The 24833-nt window shown below is 42.1% G+C and overlaps 1 protein-coding gene and 1 pseudogene across 3 annotated transcripts in view; one reads left to right on the top strand and one right to left on the bottom strand.

The window, feature by feature from the left end:
* The first annotated feature begins 5245 nt into the window (after window positions 1–5245).
* Window positions 5246–24833, top strand: part of MKRN2 (makorin ring finger protein 2) — a 28296-nt gene continuing 8708 nt past the window's right edge. The window contains exons 1-6 of one of the 3 annotated variants that reach the window (XM_058725954.1): window positions 5289–5383; window positions 18149–18215; window positions 19461–19589; window positions 20913–21094; window positions 22242–22546; window positions 23822–24036. In XM_058725954.1, coding sequence (XP_058581937.1) covers window positions 19468–19589; window positions 20913–21094; window positions 22242–22546; window positions 23822–24036 — 824 coding nt within the window. In that variant the 5' untranslated portion in view covers window positions 5289–5383; window positions 18149–18215; window positions 19461–19467. Of the gene's footprint in view, window positions 5384–15700; window positions 15739–18148; window positions 18216–19460; window positions 19590–20912; window positions 21095–22241; window positions 22547–23821; window positions 24037–24833 lie in introns of those variants that run through there. The other 2 variants (XM_058725953.1, XM_058725952.1) reach the window with 2 other exon arrangements.
* Window positions 20421–20541, bottom strand: LOC131511289 (U4 spliceosomal RNA; annotated as a pseudogene).

Genomic DNA, 24833 nt, shown 5'->3' with positions numbered 1-24833 from the left:
GATCCACGGTTCGTGGATTTAAGCCCCATGCCGGGCTCTGTGCTGACATCTCAGAGCCTGGAGCCTTCTTGGGATTCTGTGTCTCCCTCTCTCTCTGCCCCACCTCCACTTGCACTCTATCTCTCTGTCTCTCAAAAATGAATAAATGTTAAAATTTTTTTTGAGTGCCTGGGTGGCTCAGTTGGCTAAGCATCTAACTCTTTTTTTTTTTTTTTTGAGAGAGGGCACAAGTGAGCAAGGGGCAGAGAAAGAGGGAGAGAATCCCATGCAGGCTGTGCACTGTCAATGCAGAGCCCATGTGGGGCACAAGCTTATCTGAAGTGGGGCTCAAGCTCACCCCATGTGGGACTCGAACTCATGAACTGTGAGATCATGACCTGAGCCGAAGTCACTTGCTTAACCTACTGAGCCATCCAGGTGCCCAAGTGTCAAACTCTTGATCTCAGCTCAGGTCTTGATCTCAGGATCATGAGTTCGAGCCCCGTGTTGGGCTTTGCACTGGACATAGGGCCTACTTAAAAACAAATTACAAAAAAACTTAATATTTATTTATTTTTGAGAGAGAGAAGGAGACACAGAATCTGAAGCAGGCTCCAGGCTCTGAACTGTCAGCACAGAGCCCCAGGTGGAGTTTGAACTCATGAACCATGAGATCATGACCTGAGTCAAAGTCCAACAGTTAACCACTGAGCCACCCAGGCACCACCTCCCCGACCAAAATTTTTTTCAAGTGTGTAACCAATGAAGAAAAATATGGAATAATGGAAAAAACCAATCCAAAGGAATACAAGAAAGGAAAAGTAAAGAACAAATAACAGATGATATAAATGGAAAATTAATAGCAAGATGGTAGATTTAAATCTAAGTATATTACATTTAATGTAAATGGACTAAGTAATCTATTCAAAAACAGATTATCAAGCTTGAAAATCAACTATATACCATTTATAAGAAATATAGTGTAAATATAAAAACACCTGGTAAGTTGAAAATAAAAGGATGGAAAAAGATATACCACACAAATGCTGTCTGAAAGTAAGTTGATATGATTATGTTAATATCAGACAAAGTATACTTTAAGACAAGAATTTCTAGGCATTTCCTTTTTAAATTAGCGCTCTCAGAAACAGCTTTTATACATTTATCTTTACAGTGTATTACATGCACCCCTGTGTGGTCAAAACATTCTTTCACTGAAAACATTATCCTGATGCAACAAACAACTAGCATTCTTAGAACACCTTTTTTAGACATGTCTTACAGGCACTGTATGTCTCACATACAGTGTAGTGAATACTGATATAGCACTGTCCTGATTCACATGTGCAACTAGCACAAAACAGGACATTTCTTAGTAACATGTGTTGGCAAAGGAGAAGATAGAGCAGTCTTACATTTATTTGTTTGAACCTAAAAAACAGCTTCAAAATGTGTAACTCAAATAATGACCAAACTTAAAGAAGAAAAGACAATTCCACAGTGGGGTAATACTAGAAATGAATATGAATCAATAAGAAAAAGATAACTAGAAAATCCTCAGTAGTTTAGAAATTAAATTACACACTTCTAAATAACTTATGGGTCAAGGAATAAGCCATGGAAATTAGAAAGTTATTTGAACCAAATGGTAAGGAAAAGATGACATAAAAACTTGTGGAACACTATTAAAAGTTGCTTAGAGGGAATATTATAGCTTTAAATACATAAAAAAGAAGAACTTTTGAAAATTTGTAATTTAAACTTCCATCTGAAGAAGGTAGAAAATGAGTAATTTGAATGCAAAGAACACAGAAAAAGGAAATAGTCAAGATATAAGCAGAAATCAGTGAAATAGAAAACACATGTACAATAGTCAAAATGAACAAGGCCAAAAGTTTGCTTATTGAAAAGATTAACAAAATTGATAAGTATCTAGTTAGTCTGATTTTTAAGGGATAAAACATTAATAGTAATATCAATAGTGAAAAGGCGACATTATTACAGATCCAATGGACATTTTAAAAAAGAAGATATGAACAACTCCATGACAATAAATTCAACAATTTAGATGAAATGGACTAATTTATTTGGGGGCAGAGGGAAGAGAACTTTCCAAACCTGCCACACAAAAAGAAAATCTGGAGTCCTATATGTAATACAGCAATTAAATCTTTAATTAAAAACCTTCCTATAAACTGAGGAGATGGCTTCAGTAGTAAATTTTTCCAAATATTAAAGGAAAAAGTTAAAAATTATATTACACAGACTTTTCTAGAGATGAGAAAAGAGTGAGGTATCCAAATTCATTTTATGCTTAATTCAAATATCAAAACCTGACATAGACATTACTGGAAAGGAACACTACAGACCAACACACCTAAACACAATATTATTATCTCTCAACACACCTAAACACAATATTATAAATAAATAATAAATAAATAAACAAAATCTGATGATTTAAAGAAGGAATAATATGTCAAGGGGGGTATGTCTGAGGAATTCAAGGTTGGTTTAACATTTAAAAAATCAATCAATATAATTTAACACATTAAGAGAAGAAAGGACAAAACAATATGGTTTTCTCAATAGACTGGGGGAAAAAAGGATTTGATTTAAAAAACAGACATGATTTAAAAAAAACAAACTTTAAGAAAACTCAAAAGAGAAAGAACTTCCTTAATTTGATAATGGCTTCAAAACCCTTAGGCTAACATTTTAATTAATAGTGAAATATTAAATACTTTCCCAGAATTCAGGAAAAGGATAAGGATGTCCACTATTACCTCTTCTATTTAAAATTACACTGAAGGTGTACCAAGTGCATTCAGTGGTGCACTAAAGGCAAAAACAAAACAGAACAAAACAAAAAAACAAGATATAAAGATTGAAAATTGTTATTATTTGCTGATGGCATTATTGTGTGTGTAGAAAATCCAAAACAATGAACAAACAGCCCAGTAAAATTAATACATGAATTTACCATGGAGAAAGCAACAAATGATTAGGACATTTTAAAAAATACCTTTTACAATAGTGTAAAAAAAAATCGTCTAGATACCTAGGAGTAAATCTAATAAAGGTTGTTGAATACTTATACACTGAAAACTATAAATTTTCCAATACACTCCCTATATTTCTGAGAGAATTTCAGAAGTTCCAAGTAATTGGAAGTATATGCCATGTTTATTAATTGGAAGATTTACTATTTTTACAGCAAAGTAAAAGAATAACATATGGCTATATACAATAGTACAGATAGATCAAATAGACATAATATTGGTCAAAAGAAGACACGACAAAAGAGTACATATTGAATTATACCATTTATATCAAGGTCAAGAACAAAACTAATTTGTGTGATAGGTGAGAACAGTTACCTTTAGGAGGTATTGACTGCGAAGGGGCATAAGTGAGCCATCTAGGGTATAGATAATGTTCTTCATCTTGATCTAGTGATGAATTCATGAGTGTATACCCATGTAAAAAAATTCATAGAGGCATAGATGTGTTTTGTACATTTTAGTCTGTTATATCTCAATGTTTAAAATTTTTAAAAAGAAATTTTTTTTAAAGCAATGGGAAACCATTGAAAGGGTTAAAGGTGAGTGACATGATCCTATTTATGTTTTAAAAAATATGTTTTGGGTGATAACTTACTGGGAGAGGGTAGGAGCAGAAGGAGGAAAAGCAGGTAAGAGGCTATGGCACAGGTCTAGACAAGAAATAATGGTTGCTTGGACTGGAACTGTTATGCCCAGAATTCGTGATCCCCAAAGACCACCAGGGAGCCGAGTCCGATGCAAAAGCAAAGAGCCTTTATTCGACCTAGCTCGAGCTCAATCCCCTACCTGCACCGACGCAGCGGCGAGATACTGGGGAGAAAGAGCGAGTTTCAAAAGAACAAAGGTTTTATTGGGGCCTGGGGCAGTTGGTGAGATAATGGCTGTGGCCCCAGCCGATTGGCTGGGGAAGGGCCCGAGTCCTGTTAGGCAGGTGAGCGGAGGTTACTCAAGGGGAGGAGGCGTGGTCAAGGTGAAGGACACAGAACAAGATGGAGTCAGCCGGCGTAGGCCCGCCCTTTCAGAACCATGAGGATGGAAATGGAGAGAGTGATGTGTAGAACAAAAGCAAAAGAAAAAAAATTAAATTTCCTTACAACTTACAGCCCATTTACAAGTTCTTGAGCTAGGCCAAGAGACCTTCCTCTAGGAACTCAACTGCCTTGATGTTAATACTCTGCAAAGGGCAAAAGGCCATCTTAGCTTAACATTATCCCACTCCTCCAGGATCCTGTGAGTCTCCTTTAACATCTAAATATTCCTTTGGAAACTTCTTTCTTTATTTCTACCCCCCAAGGTATATGTTAGCAATCATCCTCCAAACATAGGGCCCACTGATACACATCCAAAAGGTGTCATGACTAAGGTTTTACTAGACAGAAGTAAATGACCTTTTCCTCATAGCTAGCCCCTCAAGGTCCTGGAAACCTTGCTTCCAAATTCCTTAGACACTTACACTATCCCTAACTCCCTCCTAACTTGAAGGTACATAGTCATTCCTCATGATCCTCGAGCAGCTCTTTCTGCCCATGGGTCCTGTCCCCAAGCTTTAATAAAACCACCCTTTTTGCACCAAAGATGTCTCAAGAATTCTTTCTTGACCATTCACTCCGGAAACCCCAACATGTCCACATCAAGAAGATGCACTGGAGAGAGGTGTGGGAGCAGGATCTGCAGATACAGAGAACCAGAGGAAAGTGTCACGAATATCTTTTGGGGTTTCCACCATAGGAAACGGAAGACGAAAAGCCGGGGGGGGGGGGGGGGGCGGAATGGAAAACCTGGAGTGGGAGTAGATATCTTGGAAAAGAGCAAATGGGAGGGAGCTAAGGAATTCCTTAAGTGGAGGTCTGGCCTGGCGGGAACAGTCGAGGCAGGGCCTGAGATGGGGGCCTAGGGAATGCAAGTTTGGGTTCTAAGGCACATTTGTAATTTACGCACGCATTGGAGGGGTGGGAGCTTGGCTTCCTGAGGTGTAAGGCGTTTCTAAGGACCCGACACAGGGCAGGCCGGTAGAAACGACAACAGGAATAAGACTGGGAAGAGTAGGTCCCCAGCCAGGCCCGCTTGGGGACCAGGAGGCTCGCAAATGCCTGACCCAGAGCTCTTGGATGGGAGGTCGCCCAGCCTCAGCCCTCAGGCGGAACCAATTATGACGGCGGTGAGGTTTCCGGCGGGCGCTACAGAGATGCCACACGGAAGGGGCGGTGTACGCCGGCGTGACGCGGCCGCGCGGGATGGGCAGGGCCGAGGCGACGACGACGGCGGCGAGAGCGAGAGACGGTGGCGCGACAAGGGCCCTCAAGCCCGGCCACCATGAGCACCAAGCAAGTCACTTGCAGGTTAGTGCGGGGGGTCCAGGAGTAACGGGCCACTTCGCTTTCCCTTCGCCCCTCCCAAGCCCCCGCTCCGGCCCCTTGGCGGCTGGTGCACCCCAGCCCCACTACCAGGGAAACTGAGGCTGAGCGGATTCTTGAAAAGTTGCTCAGCTGTTCGCGGTCCGGCTTTCCTGGGCGGAGCTCGGGCTGCGGCGGGAACCGGTCACCTGGCGTGTGTGTGGCTATGTGTTTGGGATGAGACCCCAGGTCAGGCCAGCGCCGGGGCCTGTGAGCTGGAAGGACGAGTTAGCCAGGGCCGTGCAGGTCGCTAAGGCCTGAGGGTGGGGGTGGAGCCCTTGGAACTTGGAGTTTAGCTGGAAAAGGAGATTTGGAATTGGATAAAGAGACGCTAAGTGATCGTTTGCCAGTGGGGATACCACGCAGGAATAGGTTATTGATCTATGATCAGGGCCTAGAACGAGCTGGGGTCCCGAAAGGGGTCTTCGTTTCCCAAGAGTTTGAAAATCTCTGCGGCCTAAATTTGCAGACTCAGCAAATAAGAATTGTGCGGGGAAATAAAAATGTCGGGTAGCATTTGCTGAAAGTTGGTCAAGTGCTTCGCATATTTCCAAGTGCTCTATATTCATTGTCACTAGACTTCACAATAACACTGCCAGGAAGATATAATTCCCATTTTACAATACAGGAAATTCAAATTGAAAGAGATTAAGTGACACTCTTACTGAGACACCCATTTATGTGGAGAAGTACAACGGTAATGGATGGATGGTGTAGAAAATTCGAAACCGGATGCTACACTGCGACTGCTCCTGTGAAGCAGAAAGAGCTTGGTTGTGTAACACCCTCGTTCCTTGGTGAACTTGTGGCTTACCAGTCCTGGGTTCCTAGTCTTGTTGGCCTGATACTTGGACAGTACAAATTTTAATAACTGGTTTCAGTGTGTGGGAAACATTGCCCCCCAAAATCAGTTGTATAGTTTGATTATGTAATGAACAGTTTATTAAATTCTCATCTATGTTGTTACTTCTTAATTAGCATGAATAATTGAGAAGGGACTATGTAAAAAGTTTTCGGTTAGTATTAATATGTATTAACTGTTCAACCAGTTTATCCAAGGCCATGGCTTCATGGCTTATATGAAGCAGTAGTCAGAAATTTGCACTCAGTGTCTACAGAAAATAGGTTATCTGTGTTAGAAATATCTTTTGTGAGACCTGTTTGTGTTCATTTTTATTTGTATGAAGCAAGCGTTGTGCGTAATTGTATAGCAGATTTTGGTTACTCTTCTTAAGATGTGTCCACAAAAGAGTACACATTTGTGTAATGCTTTATAATTGAATTTTAACTCTTTATAGTATCTAGTTTTACAGATAAGGACTTGGAATTTACTCCTAACTTCACATTTAAATGCAGGAGCAAAAACTTAAATCAAGATCATCTTGTTTTTTTTCCTTCTGCACTGAGATGGCCTAACCTGAAAGCTTTAATTTAATTTAACAGGGGCATCCTGCAGGATGTTGTTGCATATAAACTCAAGAGTGGGTTGGAATGTTGGAAAGGGATCACTTCTGTTTAAGTACTGATGTTTGGTGGAGCCCTTAAAATGCACTGGGTGCTCTAACGGCCACATCGCCTGTAACCCAGCAACCCTCACTGTTCCACAGATTGTGAAACCAAGCCTGTGCACTGAAGTGATTGCCTGAGGTCATTCAGCTTCTAAGTGGCCAAGGTGTGGCATTGGAGCCCATGCGCTCATTGACCCGATGACATCCAAATAAATTTGAGAAATGATAAAGTTTCTTCACTACAGGAATTTTTAAAGCTATTCATATGTGCCTATGTAAGGAAAATGCACGTAAAAATATATAGAAAGTAAAAGAAGTTTACTTGCAAAAGGGTGTGAGGGAGTCCAATCTCACAAGGACTGCGTCACCAAATAAAAAAGTAGAACACATTTAAATGAAAAGAAACTGCAGTATTACCTAGAGTACCAAGTTCACATTAGTGTTTCATGGTGGAAAAGCTTCTCACATTGTATTATCTTTACAAAAGTCTTATCTCCAGACATTGGTAACTCACAGGAAATGTCCAAGATAGGATTTATTTTGGAGACCAGGCCTTAACAGGGTGCTCAGCTGTTTTGGATTTATCTGAAGGTGAAAAGTGTTTTTTGCTTTGTTTTCCTGGCTGTGGCATGTGATGTACATACCTATTCTGAATAGCAGCAGGACAGAGTTTTAAGTTTTGCCTTTATTCTGATATGCAGACATCTCTAAGAGATGGATGTTGAAATGCTAGGATTCCCAAATTTGACGACAAAAACACTCCATATGTTTATTGCCTGGAATGGCAAGAATGGCTACTCACACAGTTGTGCTGTCAATCAGCTCTTGTGATTTCTCCCATGCCACTCTATCCACAAACACGCTGGGAATTATTTTTGCTGATTCTTCTTGCTAACTATTTTCCCATGTCTTCCAGTCTGTTTTTAAAGTCCTGGTGCAGCTCTCTCCGCCCCACCCCTGCTTGTGCTCTGTGTCTCTCTGTCTTTCACAAATGAATAAACATAAAAAAAAGGTCGGGGGGGGGGCACCTGGGTGGCTCAGTTGGTTGAGAATCTGACTTCGGCTTAGGTCATGATCTTGCGGTTCGTGAGTTCGAACCCCGTGTCGGGCTCTGTGCTGACAGCTCAGAGCATGGAGCCTGCTTCAGATTCTGTGTCCCCCTCTCTCTCCGCCCCACCCCTGCTTGTGTTCTGTGTCTCTCTGTCTTTCAAAAATGAATAATCATAAAAAAAATTTTTTTTAAGTCCTGGTGCAGGCCTTTATGATAGCTTGGTAACCACTTTCTTTTCTTCTATGATAGAGGTTCCTTTGTCTTATCATCACTAGGCAAAGACCTAGAATTTGTTTCCTTGGAACATCAAGCTTGGAATCACAAAAAATGAGGGACCTTGTCAGCCAGTAAGTGGTAGAAGAGCTTGAAATCTGGAGTTGGGCAGTTCGGGATTCTGATCCTGCTACCACCGGTGCCACAACTTGCTCATCTATAAAATGGAGATGGTAACGCCTAACCCGCGGAGTTAGTTAAGGGATTAGACAGTAACAGCAAACCATCACAGAGTGTTTTTTGGGGTGGTAGGCTAAGCATTTACATGCATGGTCTCAGCCAGACCTCAAAGTCATCTATCACAGAAGTCTATGGAGTACAATTATTATATTATGGTTGGGGAAATTGAGGCTTGGAGATTTAAATAACTTGCTCATGGTCATATAGCAAGCTCTCTGATTTCACAGTGTTAACTATTACACTATACTTCATCCCTACGTCTCTTAACATTTATTTCAGGCCTACCACCAGGCCCAGCATTAACCCCTTTACCTGTCACTGGATCTGTTATCACATGCCGTACAGCCATAAAATTTAAGTCTGAAAATATGTAAGGAAATGTAAAGAAAAGTGACACTGAGAATGCAGATTACCCATATACTCAGATATGATTTGCAGAAGCATTTTGCTAAAGATATGCACCATTGAAAGGCATGTAAGAAACTAAATTGAATTTGTTTGGTTCAGTCCTGTGCTGCAGCTAGAGCTGCTAGTGGTTCTGTGGCTAGAAGTGAACCTGATGTCCTTTGCAACATATTTTTTTGTTTTGTTTTGTTTTAACGTTTTATTTATTTTTGGGAGACAGAGAGTGACAGAGCCCAAGCAGGGGAGGGGCAGAGAGAAAGGGAGACACAGAATCCAAAGCAGGCTCCAGGTTCTGAACTGTCAGCACAGAGCCCGATGCAGGGCTCAAACCCATGAACCGCGAGATGATGACCTGAGCTGAAGTCAGGCGCTTAACTGACTGAGCCACCTAGGCGCCCCCTGTCCTTTGCAACATATAGTAGCTACGGTCCTTTGGGGTCACCCAGGATAACAGACCCTTTTGGAGTCCCCCCGAGAAATCTCCCTACTCTGAGTCTCCAGTTATGCACTGTCCCCCTTCATACTACTCATCCCCTTCCCATTCCCCACCCCAGTTCATGTCTCAGCCTTCTCTCTAGGAAGATATAAGGGATGGTTTGACCCATCCCTTAAGATTGAATAGTTGGAAATTCATTACAAGGTGCAGTATGAGAGAGGCCTGGATTAAACTTAGTATAACATAGATGGGGAGAGATAGCTCTAAGCAGTTGACAAGATGCTCCAAAGGACAGGCAGGATGTGTTCAAACTAGTTTTCTGTTTGTTGCTGGGGAGTGGAAATGATGACATATGCTACAAAAATAGGACTGAGCTGGCTTCATTTCTTACATAACCCTTATTTCATGCTCCCCTTGAAGGCACTGCACTGATGGTGGTCTAGAAGTTATTTTTGAAGCTGTTTAAATCTCAGCTTAGTCACTTACAGAAGTGAAATGTCTTGCATGAAGTCACCAGCTTATAAGTGACTAATTAGAAGCTCTAGTTGATGGTTAAGTATTTGTTTTCCTAATGGGGAAGAGAGTGAATGAGCACAGTTTGGAAGGCAGATTGTCTGAAGAAGACTTACGGGAGGTGGTAGAATTATAAAAGGCACCCTTGTAGGACCACGAAGAATCTGTCCTCTTGTATGCCTGGTTAACAAATAGTATTTGGTAGAGAACCTCTGGTAGTCTCCTACTCACCTTTTCTGTTTGTTTCTTTTTCTTTCTTTCCTTTCTGTCTTTTTTTTTTTTTTTTTTAAATCTTTAGTGTCTCCAAAGGAAACTATTACAGAAGTATTTATTAGATCTTATTTTTTGTGGACCTGTTTATATAGCCACTTTGAGCCTGTTCTCGTCCAGTATTTATGAGTTTACTAATCATGGTAGTAATCTGTCTTTCTTTGTCATTCAGAGTTGGCTCTTGGTGCTGAATTTTTTTTTAACTTTTATACCTCCAAAGATCTAAGATTGCCATACTTAAGGACTATTGAAATAATGTAGTCTTGTAGCGTTTCTCAAAAGAATTTTTAAACTCTTTAGAAGTGTAATATACTTTTCTGTCCAGGATCTGTACATCCAGAGATTGGCTGGAAAGATTCACAGGACTCAGCGCATGTAGGCTCAGAAATTTTTTTTTTTAATGCTTTTTTTTAATGTTTATTCATTATGGAGAGACAGAGCATGAGCAGGGGAGGGGCAGAGAGAGGGGGAGACATAGAATCTGAAAAAGGCTCCAGGCTCTGAGTTGTCAGCACAGAGCCTGATGTGGGGCTCGAGCTCACAAACTGTGAGATCATGACCTGAGACGAAGTCGGACGCCGAACTGACTGAGCCACCCAGGCATCCCATGTAATTTGGTTCTCTTGGTGAACTTAGAGGTGGCTCATGCTAGTCAAACTGAGAAGAGACCTAAAAATAGATACCCTTTCCTCATTTTCCTCGGAGAAAAGGAACCATCAGGTGGGCCTAGTCAGTACTTCCTCTGCTTCTTGGGAGATGGACAGGTGAGGAAAGTTGGAATTGTGTTTAGTGAGTAAGGAGGGATTGAAGGTCTTCACATCTTGTGGCTTCCAGCTGAGGCAGCCTCCCAGGCCTATCGCAGAGGCTGATGTGCCGCATGAATTGTCACTTGTGTTCTCTGGCATCCCTTCTCTGGAAAGGGCATTCTCAGCCTCTTGGGCCTTCCTGACCTACCTTACAGACCATTGCCTTCTTTCTGTTGCCAAGCCTTTCTCCAGGTCCAGGCAGAGCCATGTAATTGGTTAGGTTTAGGCTTTCTGTGTTCAGTCACATCTCCTGATGTTCCAGCTGTGCCTTCCTGAAGTTGTTGCCAGGCTGGCTTCATTAGAGACCAGATGTTCCCAACTGTGTTTAAGAGCACTAGCTCTCTCGGGTCAGAGGCCTCAGGCTGGGAAGCAGCATACTATTGCTGCCACTGGTGAGTCTTAAGGGTTGAAGGAGGGAAAGTGCACCTGGTAGGCTGGAGGAGTGAGAAGTCTTGGGCTGGTCCACGAAGGAAGGCCGCTGAAAACAATTCAGTGCAAAAGGTGGGCTACAGTGTTTTTGACAGGGGCCATAGCATGGGTAAAGGCAGAGTGACAGGGAAGTCAGTTTTGATTGGAAAAGGTCAGGGTATCTGGGAAAATCGGAGCTGGGGACCCCCTCCTAGCAATTTGACCTTCTGTAAGTCTTCACTGGTCTCTGAGCCTCAGCTTCCCTAATTGCATCGTGGGTGTAGTGGTAGTACAGTATTGCTGGGGTTAACTGAGCTATTGAAGTGAACGGGCTAGTATTGATAGATCTACTGTTCAGTAGATCTTCGGTATTTTTTCACATTTCATGTATTTCTCATAATATACTCTTTCAGAGGGAGGAAGAGCCTTCCTTGCCCAAAAGTCTTTATTCAAGAGGCATCTGAGTTATTAGCCCTCTCTAAAAAAGATAAATTGTGAAAATCATATAGAAGAGGGAGGAAATGGGTAAAACCAGAAGGTTGTGAGTTGATAATGTGGAAGCTGGTGCTGGGACATCTTGAGAGTTCATTCTGCCATTTGGTTTACTTTTGTATATGTTTCATATGTGTTTGGAATTCTCCATAAAATGTCTTTTTAAATAAGTTAAAACATGGGTTCACAGATAAAGCTCCTTTACAAAGCAGCCTCCTAACAGGCTCTTCCCCTGCACTTTCAGTCCTCTTCAAATCTGTCTTCCATCTTGCAGCTCAAGTGGCTTTTTCTGAAAGAGGCCTGGGAAAAGGTGTGTATGATAACTGTACAAGCATGCCCCAGAAATAGTGTATGTGCGGTTCCAGGCCACTGCAGTAAAGCAAATTTTGGAATCAAGTGAATCAAGTGAATTTTTTGGGTTTCCCGGTGCATGTAAAAGTTACGTTTATCCTGTAGTCTATAAAATGTGCAATAGCATTATGTCTAAAACACCATGCACATACCTTCATTTAAAAATACTTTTAGGAGTGCCTAGGTGGCTCAGTTGTTTAAGCATCTGATCTCTTGATCTCACTCAGGTCATGAGTTCAAGCCCCACATCAGGCTCTGCACTGATAGCATGGAATCTGCTTGGGATTCTCTCTTTCTCCCTGTCTCTTTGCCCCTCCCTCACTTGCTCGCTCTCTTTCCCTCAAAAATAAATAAGTAAACTTAAGGGGGAAAAAAGACAAAAATGAAATTTGCCCCATTGACTCTCTTTTTATAAACCATTTCTCTGCAGCATGTGATGCTGTGTGATAGCATTTTACCCACAACAGCACTTCTTTAAAAATTGGGAGTCCAGGGGCACCTTGGTGGCTCAGTCAGCTCAGGTCCTGATCTCATGGTTTGTGAGTTCGAGCCCCGCATCGGGCTCTGAGCCTGGAGCCTGCTTCGGATTCTGTGTCTTCCTCTCTCTCTGCCCCTCCCCCTCTTGTGCTCGCTCTCTCTCTGTCTCTCTCTCTCAAACATAAATAAAATGTATAAATAAATAAATAAATTGGGAGTCTATCCTTTCAAACTCTGCCACTGTTTTATCAACCAAGTTTATGTAATATTCTAAATCCTTTGTTGTCATTTCACCAATCTTCACAGCATCTTCACCAGGAATAGGTCTCCCAAAATCACCTTCTTTGCTCATCCATAAGAAGCAACTCCTCATCTGTTTTAAGTTTTATCATGAGATTGCAGCAATTCAGTCCCATCTTCAGGCTCCACTTTTTTTTTTTTTTTAATGTTTATTTATTCTTGAGAAAGAGAGCAGGAGCAGGGGACAGACAGAGAGAGAGGGAGACACAGAATCTAAAGCAGGCTCCAGGCTCTGAGATGTCAGCACAGAGTCCGGTACAGGGCTCTAACCTTCGAACTGAGAGATCATGACCTGAGCTGAAATCCAATGCTTAACCCACTGACCCATCCAGGTTCCTCTCTCTCTCTCTCTCTCTTTTTTTTTTTTTATTTTAAAACTGCTTATTTTTGAGAGAGACAGACAGACAGACAGGATCTGAAGTGGACTCTGTGCTGAGAGTGGAGAACTGACGGGCTCAGACTCCCAAACTGTGAGGTCATGGCCTGAATGGAAGTCAGATGCTTAACTGAGCCACCCTGGCACTCCTTCAGGCTCCACTTCTAATTCTAGTTCTCTTGATATTTCCACCACATCTGTAGTTAACTTCTTCCCCTGATGTCTTGAACCCTCAATGTCATCCATGAGAGTTAGAATCAGTTTCTTCCAAACTCCTATTAATGGTGATATTTTGACTTCTTCCCATGAATCACAAATGTTAATGGAATCTAGAAGGGGAAGCCTTTCTGGAACCAGGTTTTTAATTTACTTTGCCCAGACCATTAGAGGAATCACTGTCTGTGGCAGCTATAGCCTTACACAATGTATTTCTTAAATAGTAAGACTTGAAAGTTGAAATCACTTCCTGATCCTTGGGCTGCAGAATGGATGTTGTGGTAGCAGACATGAAAATAATAATTAATTTCGTACATCTCCAGCAGAGCTCTTGGGTGACCAAGTGCATTGTCAATGAGCAGTAATGTTTTGAAAGGAACCTTTTTTCTGAGCAGTAGGTCTCAATAGTAGACTTAAAATATTCCGTAAACCACATTGTAAACAGTTGTGCTGTCATCCAGTCTTTGTTGTTCATTCATAGATCACAGGCAGAATAGATGTAGCGTAATTCTAAAGGGCCCTGGGATTTTCATAATGGTACATGAGCACTGGCTTCAACCTCAAGTCACCAACTGCATTAGCTCCTAAGAAGAGAGTCGGCCTGTCCTTTGAAGCTTTGAAGCCAGGCATTGACTTCTCTCTAGCTAAGAAAGTCCTAGATGGCATCTTCTTCCAATAGAAGGCTGTTTTGTTTTTATTGAAAATCTGTTGTTTAGCCACCTTTGTTAATGATCTCATCTAGATTTTCTGGATAATGTGCTGCAGCTTCTACATCAACACTTGCTGCTTTACCTTACACTCTTATGCAATGGAGACAGCTTCTTTCCTTTAACCTCATGAACCAACCTCTGCTAGCTTCAGACTTTTCTTTCTCCCTCCCTCTTTCTTTTTCTTTCTTTCTCTTTCTATCTATCTATCTATCTATCTATCTATGTTTATTTATTTTGAGAGAGAGCATGCACACAAGCTAGGGAGGGGCAGAGAGAGAGAGAGAATCCCAAGCAGGATCCACACTTAGCGCAGAGCCCCATGTGAGGCCCAGTCTCATGACTGCAGGATCACAACCTGAGCCAATTCCAAGAGTCAGACACTTAACTTGAGCTACCCAGGTGCCCAGCTTCAGACTTTTCTTCAGCAGCTTTCTCACCTCTCTCAGCCTTCACAGAATTGAAGAGAGTTAGGGCCTTGCTGTCAGTTAGGCTTTGGCTGGTGTTATCTTCTCTCCAGCCTAAAACTTTCTCCATATCAGTGCTCAGGCTGTTTGGCTTTCTTATCATTTGTGCGTTCACTGGAGTCGCACTTTTAATTTTCTTCAAGAACTTTTCCTTTGCATTTACAACTTGGCTAAACGTTTGGTGCAAGTGGCCTAGTTTTTGTTTTTTCTCAGTTTTTGACATGCCTTCCTCAGTAAGCTGAATCATTCCTAGCTTTTAGGGTAAAGTGGGAAACTTAGGACTCTTCATTTCACTTGAACACTTAGAGGCCACTGTAGGGTTATTAATCGGCTTGATTTCAATATTGTGTGTCAGGAAACGGGGAGCCACCCAAGGAAAGAGAGAGAGATGGGGAACGGCCTGTTGGTGGAGCAGTCAGAACACACACATTAATTGATTAAATTTGCCATCTCATATAGACATGGTTCATGGTACCTCAAAACAATTACAATAGCACCATCAAAGGTCACTGGTCACAGATCACCGTAACATATAATAATAATAATGAAAATGTTTAACGTCTTACAAGAATTACCAAAATGTGACACAGACAGATGTGAGTAAATGCTATTGGAAAATAGCACCAACAGACTTGCTCGAAGCAGGACTGCCACAAACCTTCAATTTGTAAAATGCAGTATCTGCAAAGCACTATAAAGCAAAGTATGCCTGTAAACAGTTTTCTTTATGACAGAACTCTCAGAACCTTTCCTCTGCTACTCTCTGTTGTAAATCTCTAAGACAGACTAGATTGTGCCATTTCCTAAGTTGACTTGACCATTTGTTATCTCTTGTTTTGAGATGCACTCATCAGTGTCTCAGCTGACATAGGGTAAGTTGGAGCACAGTGAAATGATGCTCCAGCGTCATCTCTCGGCAGGCCTGTTTGAACCCCCTACAGTGCCTCTCTTCTGTGCATTTTTCTTGGTGTTCTCTCTTTCCTCTCTCCCACTGGCCTCCCTACCACTTTGCAGACTCTGCTTGGACCTGACCTCCTCTGGGATGTTGCCCTCTCTCAGCCCATGGTATGTGTCTCCTCAGCACTCTGCATGCTTTGTGATAAGGCACAGGTCACTTTTATAACATCACCTTAGTTGTCATTGTTCTTTACTGGACTTTAATGAGAGATGGACTTTGGGGGTACCTACTGTGAGATAGGTTCTGTACTGAGCATTTTATATTTTTTTTAACCATACCCTTGCCAATGTGTATGTTTTTAAAACTAAAATAACCATATATTATTACAAAAGCAGTATATGTTCATGGTAGAAATGTTAGAACGTACAGATCAGGAAAAAGAAGAAAGTAAATATACTTTACCCACAAAGATTGCCTCTCTTAATATGTTATCATATATTGGAGCACCTGGGTGGCTCAGTGGGTTGAGCTTCCGACTTCAGCTCAGGTCGTGATCTCACAGTTTATGAGTTCAAACCCCACATCAGGCTCCATGCTAACAGCTCAGAGCCTGGAACCTGCTTCGGATTTTGTGTCTCCCTCTCTCTCTGCCCCTTCCCCGCTCACACTCTGTCTCTCTCCCTCTCAAAAATAAGTAAACATTTAAAAATATGCTATTATATATCTTTCTGGATTGTTTTCTAAAATCTATTTATTTATTTTGAGGGTGGGGGGAGGAGCAGAGAGGGAGGGAAAGAGAATCCCAAGCAGGCTTCATGCTCAGCACAGAGCCTGATGCGAGGCTCAATCTCACACCCTGCGAGATCATGACCTGAGCCAAAGTCGGATGCTTACCCTACTGAGACACTCACTCACCCCTATAAATGCTGTTTTATAATCTGCTTTTTTGTTAATAATCTTGAACTTTCCATGTCAGTAACTTTTCATTTTATCTTAGTCTATACTCAGATTTCTCCATTTGTTCCGAACATGTCTTTTACATCTGGTTTGTTCACACTGGAATATAATCCTGGACTAAACATTGCATCGGGTTCTTATGTACCTTATATAATGTCTACTAACCTAGCACAGCTCCCTCCTTTTTAAATTTTTCTTAACAGCTTTATGGAAGTATAATTTACATACCATAAAATTTACCCATTTTAAGCATACAAGTCAATGATTTTTAGTAAATATAGAGTTTCATAAGACCACAATTAAATTTTAGAAAATTTTCATCACCCCAGAGTTACCCCTCTTGCCCATTTGCAGTCACTCTGCATTACCCCTTCTCCCAGCCTGAGGAACCACTTGCCTACTTTTTGTCCCTATGGATTTGCACCCCCGACCTTTTTTTAAAATGTCAGCTCTGTGCCCAAAATGGGGCTTGAACTCATGACCCCAACATCAAGAGTCATATGCTCTACCAACTGAGCCAGCAGGCACCTCTGCCCCTCTTCTTGACATTACATATAAGTAGGATCATACAACATGTGGTCGTTTGTGTTCGGGTTATTTCACTTACCCTAATGTGTTTGAGGTTCACCCACGTTATAGCATGCATCAGTGCTTCACTCCTTTATTGCCAGATAATTCCCATTGTATGGATATATTACATTTTGCTTATCCATTCACCAGTTGATGGAATTGTAAAAGTTTACACTTTCTGGCTGTTATGAATGATGCTTATATGAACATTCATGTACAAGTATTTGTGTGAACATACGTTTTTATTTTTCTTGTGTAAACACCCAAGAGTAGAATTACTGAGTCATATGGTAAATTTAAGTTTTAAAAAAAACCACCAAACTGTTTTTCCAAACTCAGGTTCCCTCTACTCCTTCCATGACACTTACTTGTTAAAGAAACCTGGCCCACGTACCGCCTCTTCTTTTATATTTATCTGATTGCTTTCTCGTGATGGCTTTTAGCTTGTTCTCAGTCCCCTGCATTTCCTATAAACTGGGGGTTAGATCTGAAGTTTTGTTGGATTCAAGTTAAATTTTTTTGGCTAGAATGTATCACAGGCTATGCTGTGTACTTAATCCATATTGGGTCACATCAGCAGACACGTAATATTTCAACTTCATTTTGTTCCATGTAGATATTGGGTCCAGCATTGTTTGTTGAAAAAACCATTCTTTCCCCCCCCAATGAGTTATGCAGACAAGTTTACCAAAGTCAATTGACCATGTGTATGTGACTATTTACAAGTTCTTTAAAGAGATTCCCTCAGCCTCCTTGAACTCCAGCCTGTGTCTATTCAGCTCAGCAAGACTGCTGTGCTCTGCTTGGGGTTCATCTCCTTGCACCAAGGCCCAGAGTGTGCCTCTCAGCAGAAAGCCAGGCTGAATGTGGGCTTACCTCGTTTCCCTTCTCTCAAGGACCAGTCTTGTGTTGCCTTTTGTCCCTGTCTCAGAGCAGTTGTTTCCTATATTGTGTTCTGCTTTCTAGTTTTTTTGTTTGTTTGTTTTTAATTGGAGGGCTCTTTCATAGCTAGAAGCAAAAATCTGTTCTTTCTTCCTCTCTGTGCTTCAGTTTGAATAGTTGCTGTTGCTGTGTCTTCAGGTCTTCTGAAATGTTCCTTTGTACTCTCTAATTTACAGTAAGTTCTTGCAGTGTAATCTGCATTTCAGATATTGTAGTTTTCACTTCCAGAAGTTCCACTTAGTTCTTTTTTATATCTTCCATTTCTTTCATACTCAGCATAATTGAACATATTTATGATCTTTGTTTTTAAAGTCCTTGTCTACTGATTCCATCATCTGTCATTCCTGTTATTGACTAATTTTTCTCCTTGGTTATGGGTCACATTTGTCTGCTTTTTGGCATCTCTAGTAATTTTTTATTGGATGCCATTGTGAGTGTTTTTGAGCATTTGGATTTTATGGTCTTCCTTCAAAGACTGTTAAAGTAGGTTTTGTCTGACAGTTATTTTCTGTCAGCTTGATCCTTTTGAAGCTTGTTTTTAAGCTTTATTAGGGTGGGTCTAAAATACTCTTGGGGCGCCTGGGTAACTCAGCTCATGATCTCACGGTTCATGGGTTCGAGGCCCTGCGTTGGGCTCTGTGCTGACAGCTCAGAGCCTGGAGCCTACTTCAGATTCTGTGCTTTCCTCTCTCTCTCTCAAAAATAAATAATAAACATTAAAAAAAAACTTTTTAAAATTACTCTTTACTTTAGGACTCTTTACCCTTATTACCAAGGCATGTCCCTTTGGGATCTCTCTACCATTTGCCAGGTGTCTCTACTCTGGCTGGACAGAATTAGAATGCTTCCCAGTTACTTCTTCAGGACCAGAATTAGACCTCTCGGTGGAACATCTTATATATTTCTTTTGGTGCTGCACTCTGTTACTTGATCTTTGCCACAACCCAGTAAAGTAGGAAGTGTAATTTTCATTTTCTAGATGGAAGTAGTGAGGCATAGGGAAGTTGGTTTTGTGCCTTGCTCATAGGTGGCAGGGCTGGATCTTGGGCTCAGGTCTTGCGATTCCATTACAACCATACGCTTTAAACCCCGTGAGAACAGAGAGAACAGATTTTCAGAGAGCATTTTCTCAGTTTTGAGGCTCACATTTACATATGCAACACCTCAAATCAAGAGGGTTATCTGGAAACAGAAATTTATGGGATCATTTTTCTTCCAGAAATCTCGTTGAATTAGTTGTGCATCCAAAATCACTGTCCTAGAATCCAGGAAATATGGACATCTCCAGTGCCTAATAGAGCCTTGATACATAATATATGCATAATAAGCATTTATATGCTAGGCTCAAGAATATGGGGATCTTATAAAGTAAAGTTTTAGAAAGCTTCTAAAAGTTTTATGCCTCTGCTTGTCTTTTCAGGTATTTTATGCATGGTGTGTGTCGGGAAGGAAACCAGTGCCTGTTCTCACATGACTTGGCCAACAGCAAGCCATCCACCATCTGCAAGTACTATCAGAAGGGCTACTGCGCCTATGGGACTCGTTGCAGGCAAGGGCTCCACAGCTACTCCCAGCTTTTCTCCCAAGTTAACTACTGTCAGGGATTCAGATTCCTCACGTGGAGTGTGGGTATTGATGAGAGGAAAGATTTAATTTGAAAGTAATATGACAACAAAAAGTATGGCAAAATCATTTTGAAATCTCAATTTTACTGCCATGAAAATAATTGTAATTTTTCAAAATCACTTTTCAGGCCTTATTCTTATGGGTCTCTAGTTATAAAATCGCACTCACAGTGTGTATCTCTTGCTTTTTTCCCCACTTAACATGTCCAAGTTTTTCCCTAAGCTGCTACTTTATTTCCTAAATGTAATTTTATGTTTCATAGTGCTAACATACCATCATCTGATTCACTATTCCTCTCTTAGATATTTAAGTGGTTTCCTGTTTTTTTTGCTATGAGTACCCCTGCAGTGAACATATATATGCATATAGAGTCTGCCTTTTTTCCACTGACATCTGTAGGCAAGTTTTGTGAATTCTAAACAGAAAAACATGCCAAAACTCAGTTCAAGTGCTTTTATGGTGAAGAGCTGATCTGTTCTTTCCTGTGCCCTGGAGGGTGGTGGAAGTTGCCCCTGCCCCACCGGCAGGTGCCCCAGAGAGACAGTCCAGGAAAGGCCCGCCCAGCTGTTACACTGGCCATCATTAACATTTTGGGGACACCTGCCAGAAGAACACTGGCTTGGGTCTCAGAAGATTTCAGTTCAACGTCTGGGTGGACTTTTGGGGATGTCTGTGTGTGGTGTGGGTTATTTTGTCTGTCCCACGCACATCCCACAAGGCCACTTAAGTGTAGGTGATAGATAGCAATGTACCGCTCAGTCTGAATTGCCAGGCATTTTGTACTAATTGATAAGCTTTTGGGAAAACTTTTCAATTAGCAATAATTGCACGTCAGATAAACCTCATTGGCTACAATACTGCCACTGCGCAAAGCTAATTGATAAGCTTTTTCTCACTTTTCTTTAAGGATTTTTTTTTTTTAGATTTATTTATTTATTTTTTAGAGAAAGAGAGTGTGAACAGTGGGGTGGCAGAGAGAAATGGAGAGGGAAAATCCCAAGTAGGCTCCGTGCTGTGAGCATGGAGTCCGACACAGGGCTCTATCTCATAAACCGTGAGATCATGACCTGAGCCGAAATCAAGAGTCAGATGCTTAACTGACTGAGCCACCCAGGGTCCCCAAGCCTTTTATCATTTAAAATATGGGAAATGATTGTCTCACTCTCCACCTCCACAAAAGGAGAAGAAAGGATGTTCCATGTGCAGGTTGTGTGTCCCTCATATGTTTGCTGTGTGTTTTGTTTAGATACGATCACACGAGACCTTCTGCTGCAGCTGGTGGTGCTGTGGGCACTGTGCCCCATGGTGTGTCCTCCCCGGGTTTCCATAGTCCTCACCCTTCTTCTGACCTCACTGCATCTATTGTGAAAACTAACTTACATGAGCCTGGGAAACGTGAAAAGAGAACACTGGTACTTCGAGACCGAAGTGAGTGAGCAGAGTGAAAAGCAGTCTCAGTTGTTCGTCATGCTCCTTTCTGGCCCTCTCTTGTCAGAGGGCTCCTAATCTGGTCCCCTCCAAGCTGTTCAAGGGTGGAGCCCAGAACTGTCCTGAGAGCAGCTGCATTTGGCTGCAGAGCGTTCAGTTGATGCAGTGGGTCTCGGGTTGGGCTGATTGCCAAGTTCGGCCTGACAAGACATGTGGAGTGACCTTTTGTCAGTTTTTAACTGCTGTCTGCATGGGGTGGTTCTGAGAAGCACCAGGCTTTCAGAGCTACATATTTTGATAAAGAGCATGTTTCACTGTTTTACTTCCAGGTCAGTTCATAGTCTTAGTTCTTGTGCTCAGCCATTGTTTGGTATGTTAGGTTACAGCTTTGGTAATAGAATAGCATATTGGGGTTTGTGCAGGAAGTAGGCTACAAACCATACAAGTTATTTTTATTGGTTGGTCCTCAGCAGGTGAAGGGATTTCTAGCTCTTGGAAATGTGTTGCGTTAGCTAGGTAGTCTCCATCCTAAGCAAACAAGTAATCGCACTAATCGAATGTGTCCTCTCTAAAAAGGCTAGAAGCGCATGCAGCAGAGGGTACAGCTCCTGGTGTGAGGAGGGGGCCATAGGGGAGTCAACAATGGCTTCAGGACCCAGAGGCTCGCTCTAGATTTTGATTCTCGTTCACTTTAAAATGATAGGTAACTTTCCTAATATAAAGGAAAGTACTGTGTTCTACTGACTTCATTCTAAATTCCATTTGACTTCTATTATGGTGTTAAAAAAAAAATTCTCATGATTGTTTTTTAGTGTTAATGGGTCCATGGTTGACATTTCCATAGTTGTCATCTTTAAACCGCAACTTGAGTGTTCCTCTGTATACAGATATCATGGTCTGTTTTGCTGTTTTCCTGTGTTGCCAATTAATGTTTTTTCCTTTCTTAAAAAATCATGGTTGCAGGAATATCATCAAGAACATTTTATACTTTTCCTTCTATTTTTTCCCTCTTGGCCTATTTCTGTATGATCCAAAGAGTAGAATTCCCAAGGTCAGAGTTACTTAATTTGTTAGGTTTTGACTAAGTGCTTACCAGAAATTTTGGGCCAGTTTTCATTTTTGTGTGTACCGTGTGTTTTGTATTAAGATCTCTCTGGCATGGCTGAAGAAAAGACTTGCCCAAGTGTGGTGAGTAATCCAGGAGGCTGCAGCGATCTCCAGAATGGCCCAGAGATGAAGCCACATTCCTACCTCGATGCCATCAGGAGTGGCCTTGATGACTTAGAAGCCAGCAGCTCCTACAGCAGTGAGCAGCAGCTGTGCCCCTATGCGGCTGCTGGGGAGTGCCGATTTGGGGATGCTTGTGTCTACCTGCACGGGGAAGTGTGTGAAATCTGTAGGTTACGAGTGCTGCACCCCTTCGACCCAGAGCAAAGGAAAGCTCATGAGAAGGTAAAATCACAAGCTTTTGCATGAGCTCATTTCAAGAAATTTGAAATGGGCTAAGTGACAAAATTGTTGGTATTCCTGTAAGCCATCTTTCTGCCAATAATACCTGCAGTGTGTACCTGGCATATTTATACTCTATTTTCAAGTCCTTTTTCCTGTTGTCATTTTGACAATTTTTGATTATTTAGAATAAAGAAAAAGGGTAGAGGCATCAGAAGACATGTATGTGTCTCTTTCTTTCTCTCTCTCTCTCTCTCTCTTTCTCTCTCTCTCTCTCTCTCTCTCACACACACACACACACACACACACACACACACACACACACACCCTCACCCTCCCTAGGTTTACATATCTTTGTGGCTGAGATCCAGCCAGGCTGAGTTCTAGAGAATTTAAGAAGCCAAGTATTGGAAGGAACCCTTCAGGTCATTAGGTCCCCAGTGTTCATGGAGGTGCTGCCTCCGCTAGGCTCTGTGCTCGGAATAAAGATGGGGTGAGAGAGATAGAGAGGAGCCCACAGCTATAGTGTTAGAGCTTGTGAGGACGAGCAGGCCATGGTGTGTGAGGGGGAGTCTGCCACTGTCCATTGTCTCCGCAGGGATGTTCAGGTGAGCACAGAATTAGAGCTTTCCTCTGCACCCAGGTTAGTTGGTCTTTGTCCTATACATACTGGTTAGTCTCCCATCTGTGTCCACCACAAGCTCCCAAGGGCAGAGCCTAGGTCCTCATACTCTTTGCATTGGCTCTCACACTTGATACACAGTGCTTCACACTGGAGGTATTCAGCATCTGCTCACTGAATGAGTACATTCATTAAATAAACTTGTTCTCTTGAGAAGCGGTGCTGCTTCCCTCTGATTGTGGACTACTGGCCTGATGTTTGAAGTTAAGGATTATTCAGCACTTCTGGTAATTGGTGTGGTTCAGAGTGGGCAAGGACAGCACCCAGAAGAGCCAGGAGATCATGGCCCCAGGCTTTGTGAACTCTGTGATCCCACACTGGTCCTCTCATCTTTTGGGACCTCCGTGGTCTCAGCTCTAAACTGGGGGTGACCATAACATGCTAGGAAAGCAAGGGGCTGGGCCGGCATTGGTTTGAACTCTTTTTGTTGTCTGAGAGAGCTTTGTGTCCTCAAGGCAGGGGCCGCCTGGGCTCTGCCTGTGGCTGTCAGAGTGTGCATTCCTTGCTGATCTTGGCTATGGCAGTGTGGCCGCAGCCTGCTCCCCAGCAGCCCAGAACCTAATAAGAAGTTTCCCTCCTCTCTCTCCATACTTCAGATCTGCATGTCGACATTCGAACACGAGATGGAAAAGGCCTTTGCCTTCCAAGCAAGTCAGGACAAAGTGTGCAGTATCTGCATGGAAGTGGTCCTTGAGAAGGCGTCTGCTTCTGAGAGGAGGTTCGGGATTCTCTCCAACTGCAATCACACGTACTGCCTGTCCTGCATTCGGCAGTGGAGGTGTGCCAAGCAGTTTGAGAACCCAATCATTAAGTAAGTTCAGCTAGGGGTTCGATTTGGGGCCTTCTGTCCACTTTTCATCCCTCCCTTGTCTTGCACTGCGAAGGTAACTAGTGTGATTCCTAGCCCCTGACTGCAGGGACCTGGGCATGTCAGGTATCCTTCTTGAGCCCGAGTGCCTTTTCCTTTAAAACACTGGTCACAACCTCACAACTCCTGCCGCCTGCTGCTGGCCTTCAGGGTGTCTGGGGACACTCAGCAAGGATTGGCTGTGTGAGAAGGTGTTAATGGCACTGGCCTATTTGACTCCTCTTTGCCCTTAGGCTGATTACCTGTTCACCTTCTCAAACTTTTTTTTCATATGTAAAATAGGGTTGTTGGAGGATTAAATGGAATCTAACACATTTCACGTAGTGTCTGACACGTAGGATGTGGTCAATGGAGCCAACACAGGATCCTTTTCTTCCCCCCAGCTTTATTGAGATTTAACTGACAGAAAACAACATAGGATTTTTCAGTTTTGCGGAGGGATGGGGGAAGAACTTAGTCATATTGAAAAGTGTGTTGTGTACTGTTAGAAACTCTTCACAACCGTTTGTCATAATTCTCTCAGACCCAGTGATGATCATTCTCTTTTACAGATAAGAAAACTGGGGTATAGTGATGTCAAGTAACTTGCCTCAAGTCACACATTTGTGTGGTAAAATAATAACAGGTTTATTGAAATAAAAGTGTGCGGTTCAGTGGTTTTTAGTATTTTCACGGTTGTACAACCATCACTTCAATCTAGTTTTCGAACATTTTCATCATCCCCAAAAGAAACCTGTGTC

This window comes from Neofelis nebulosa, chromosome 4 (genome assembly GCF_028018385.1).
Source record: "Neofelis nebulosa isolate mNeoNeb1 chromosome 4, mNeoNeb1.pri, whole genome shotgun sequence".
In the NCBI taxonomy this organism is placed as follows: domain Eukaryota; kingdom Metazoa; phylum Chordata; class Mammalia; order Carnivora; family Felidae; genus Neofelis; species Neofelis nebulosa.
Note: the sequence above shows the minus strand (reverse complement) of the source record. Positions and strands in the feature narration are given on the sequence as shown.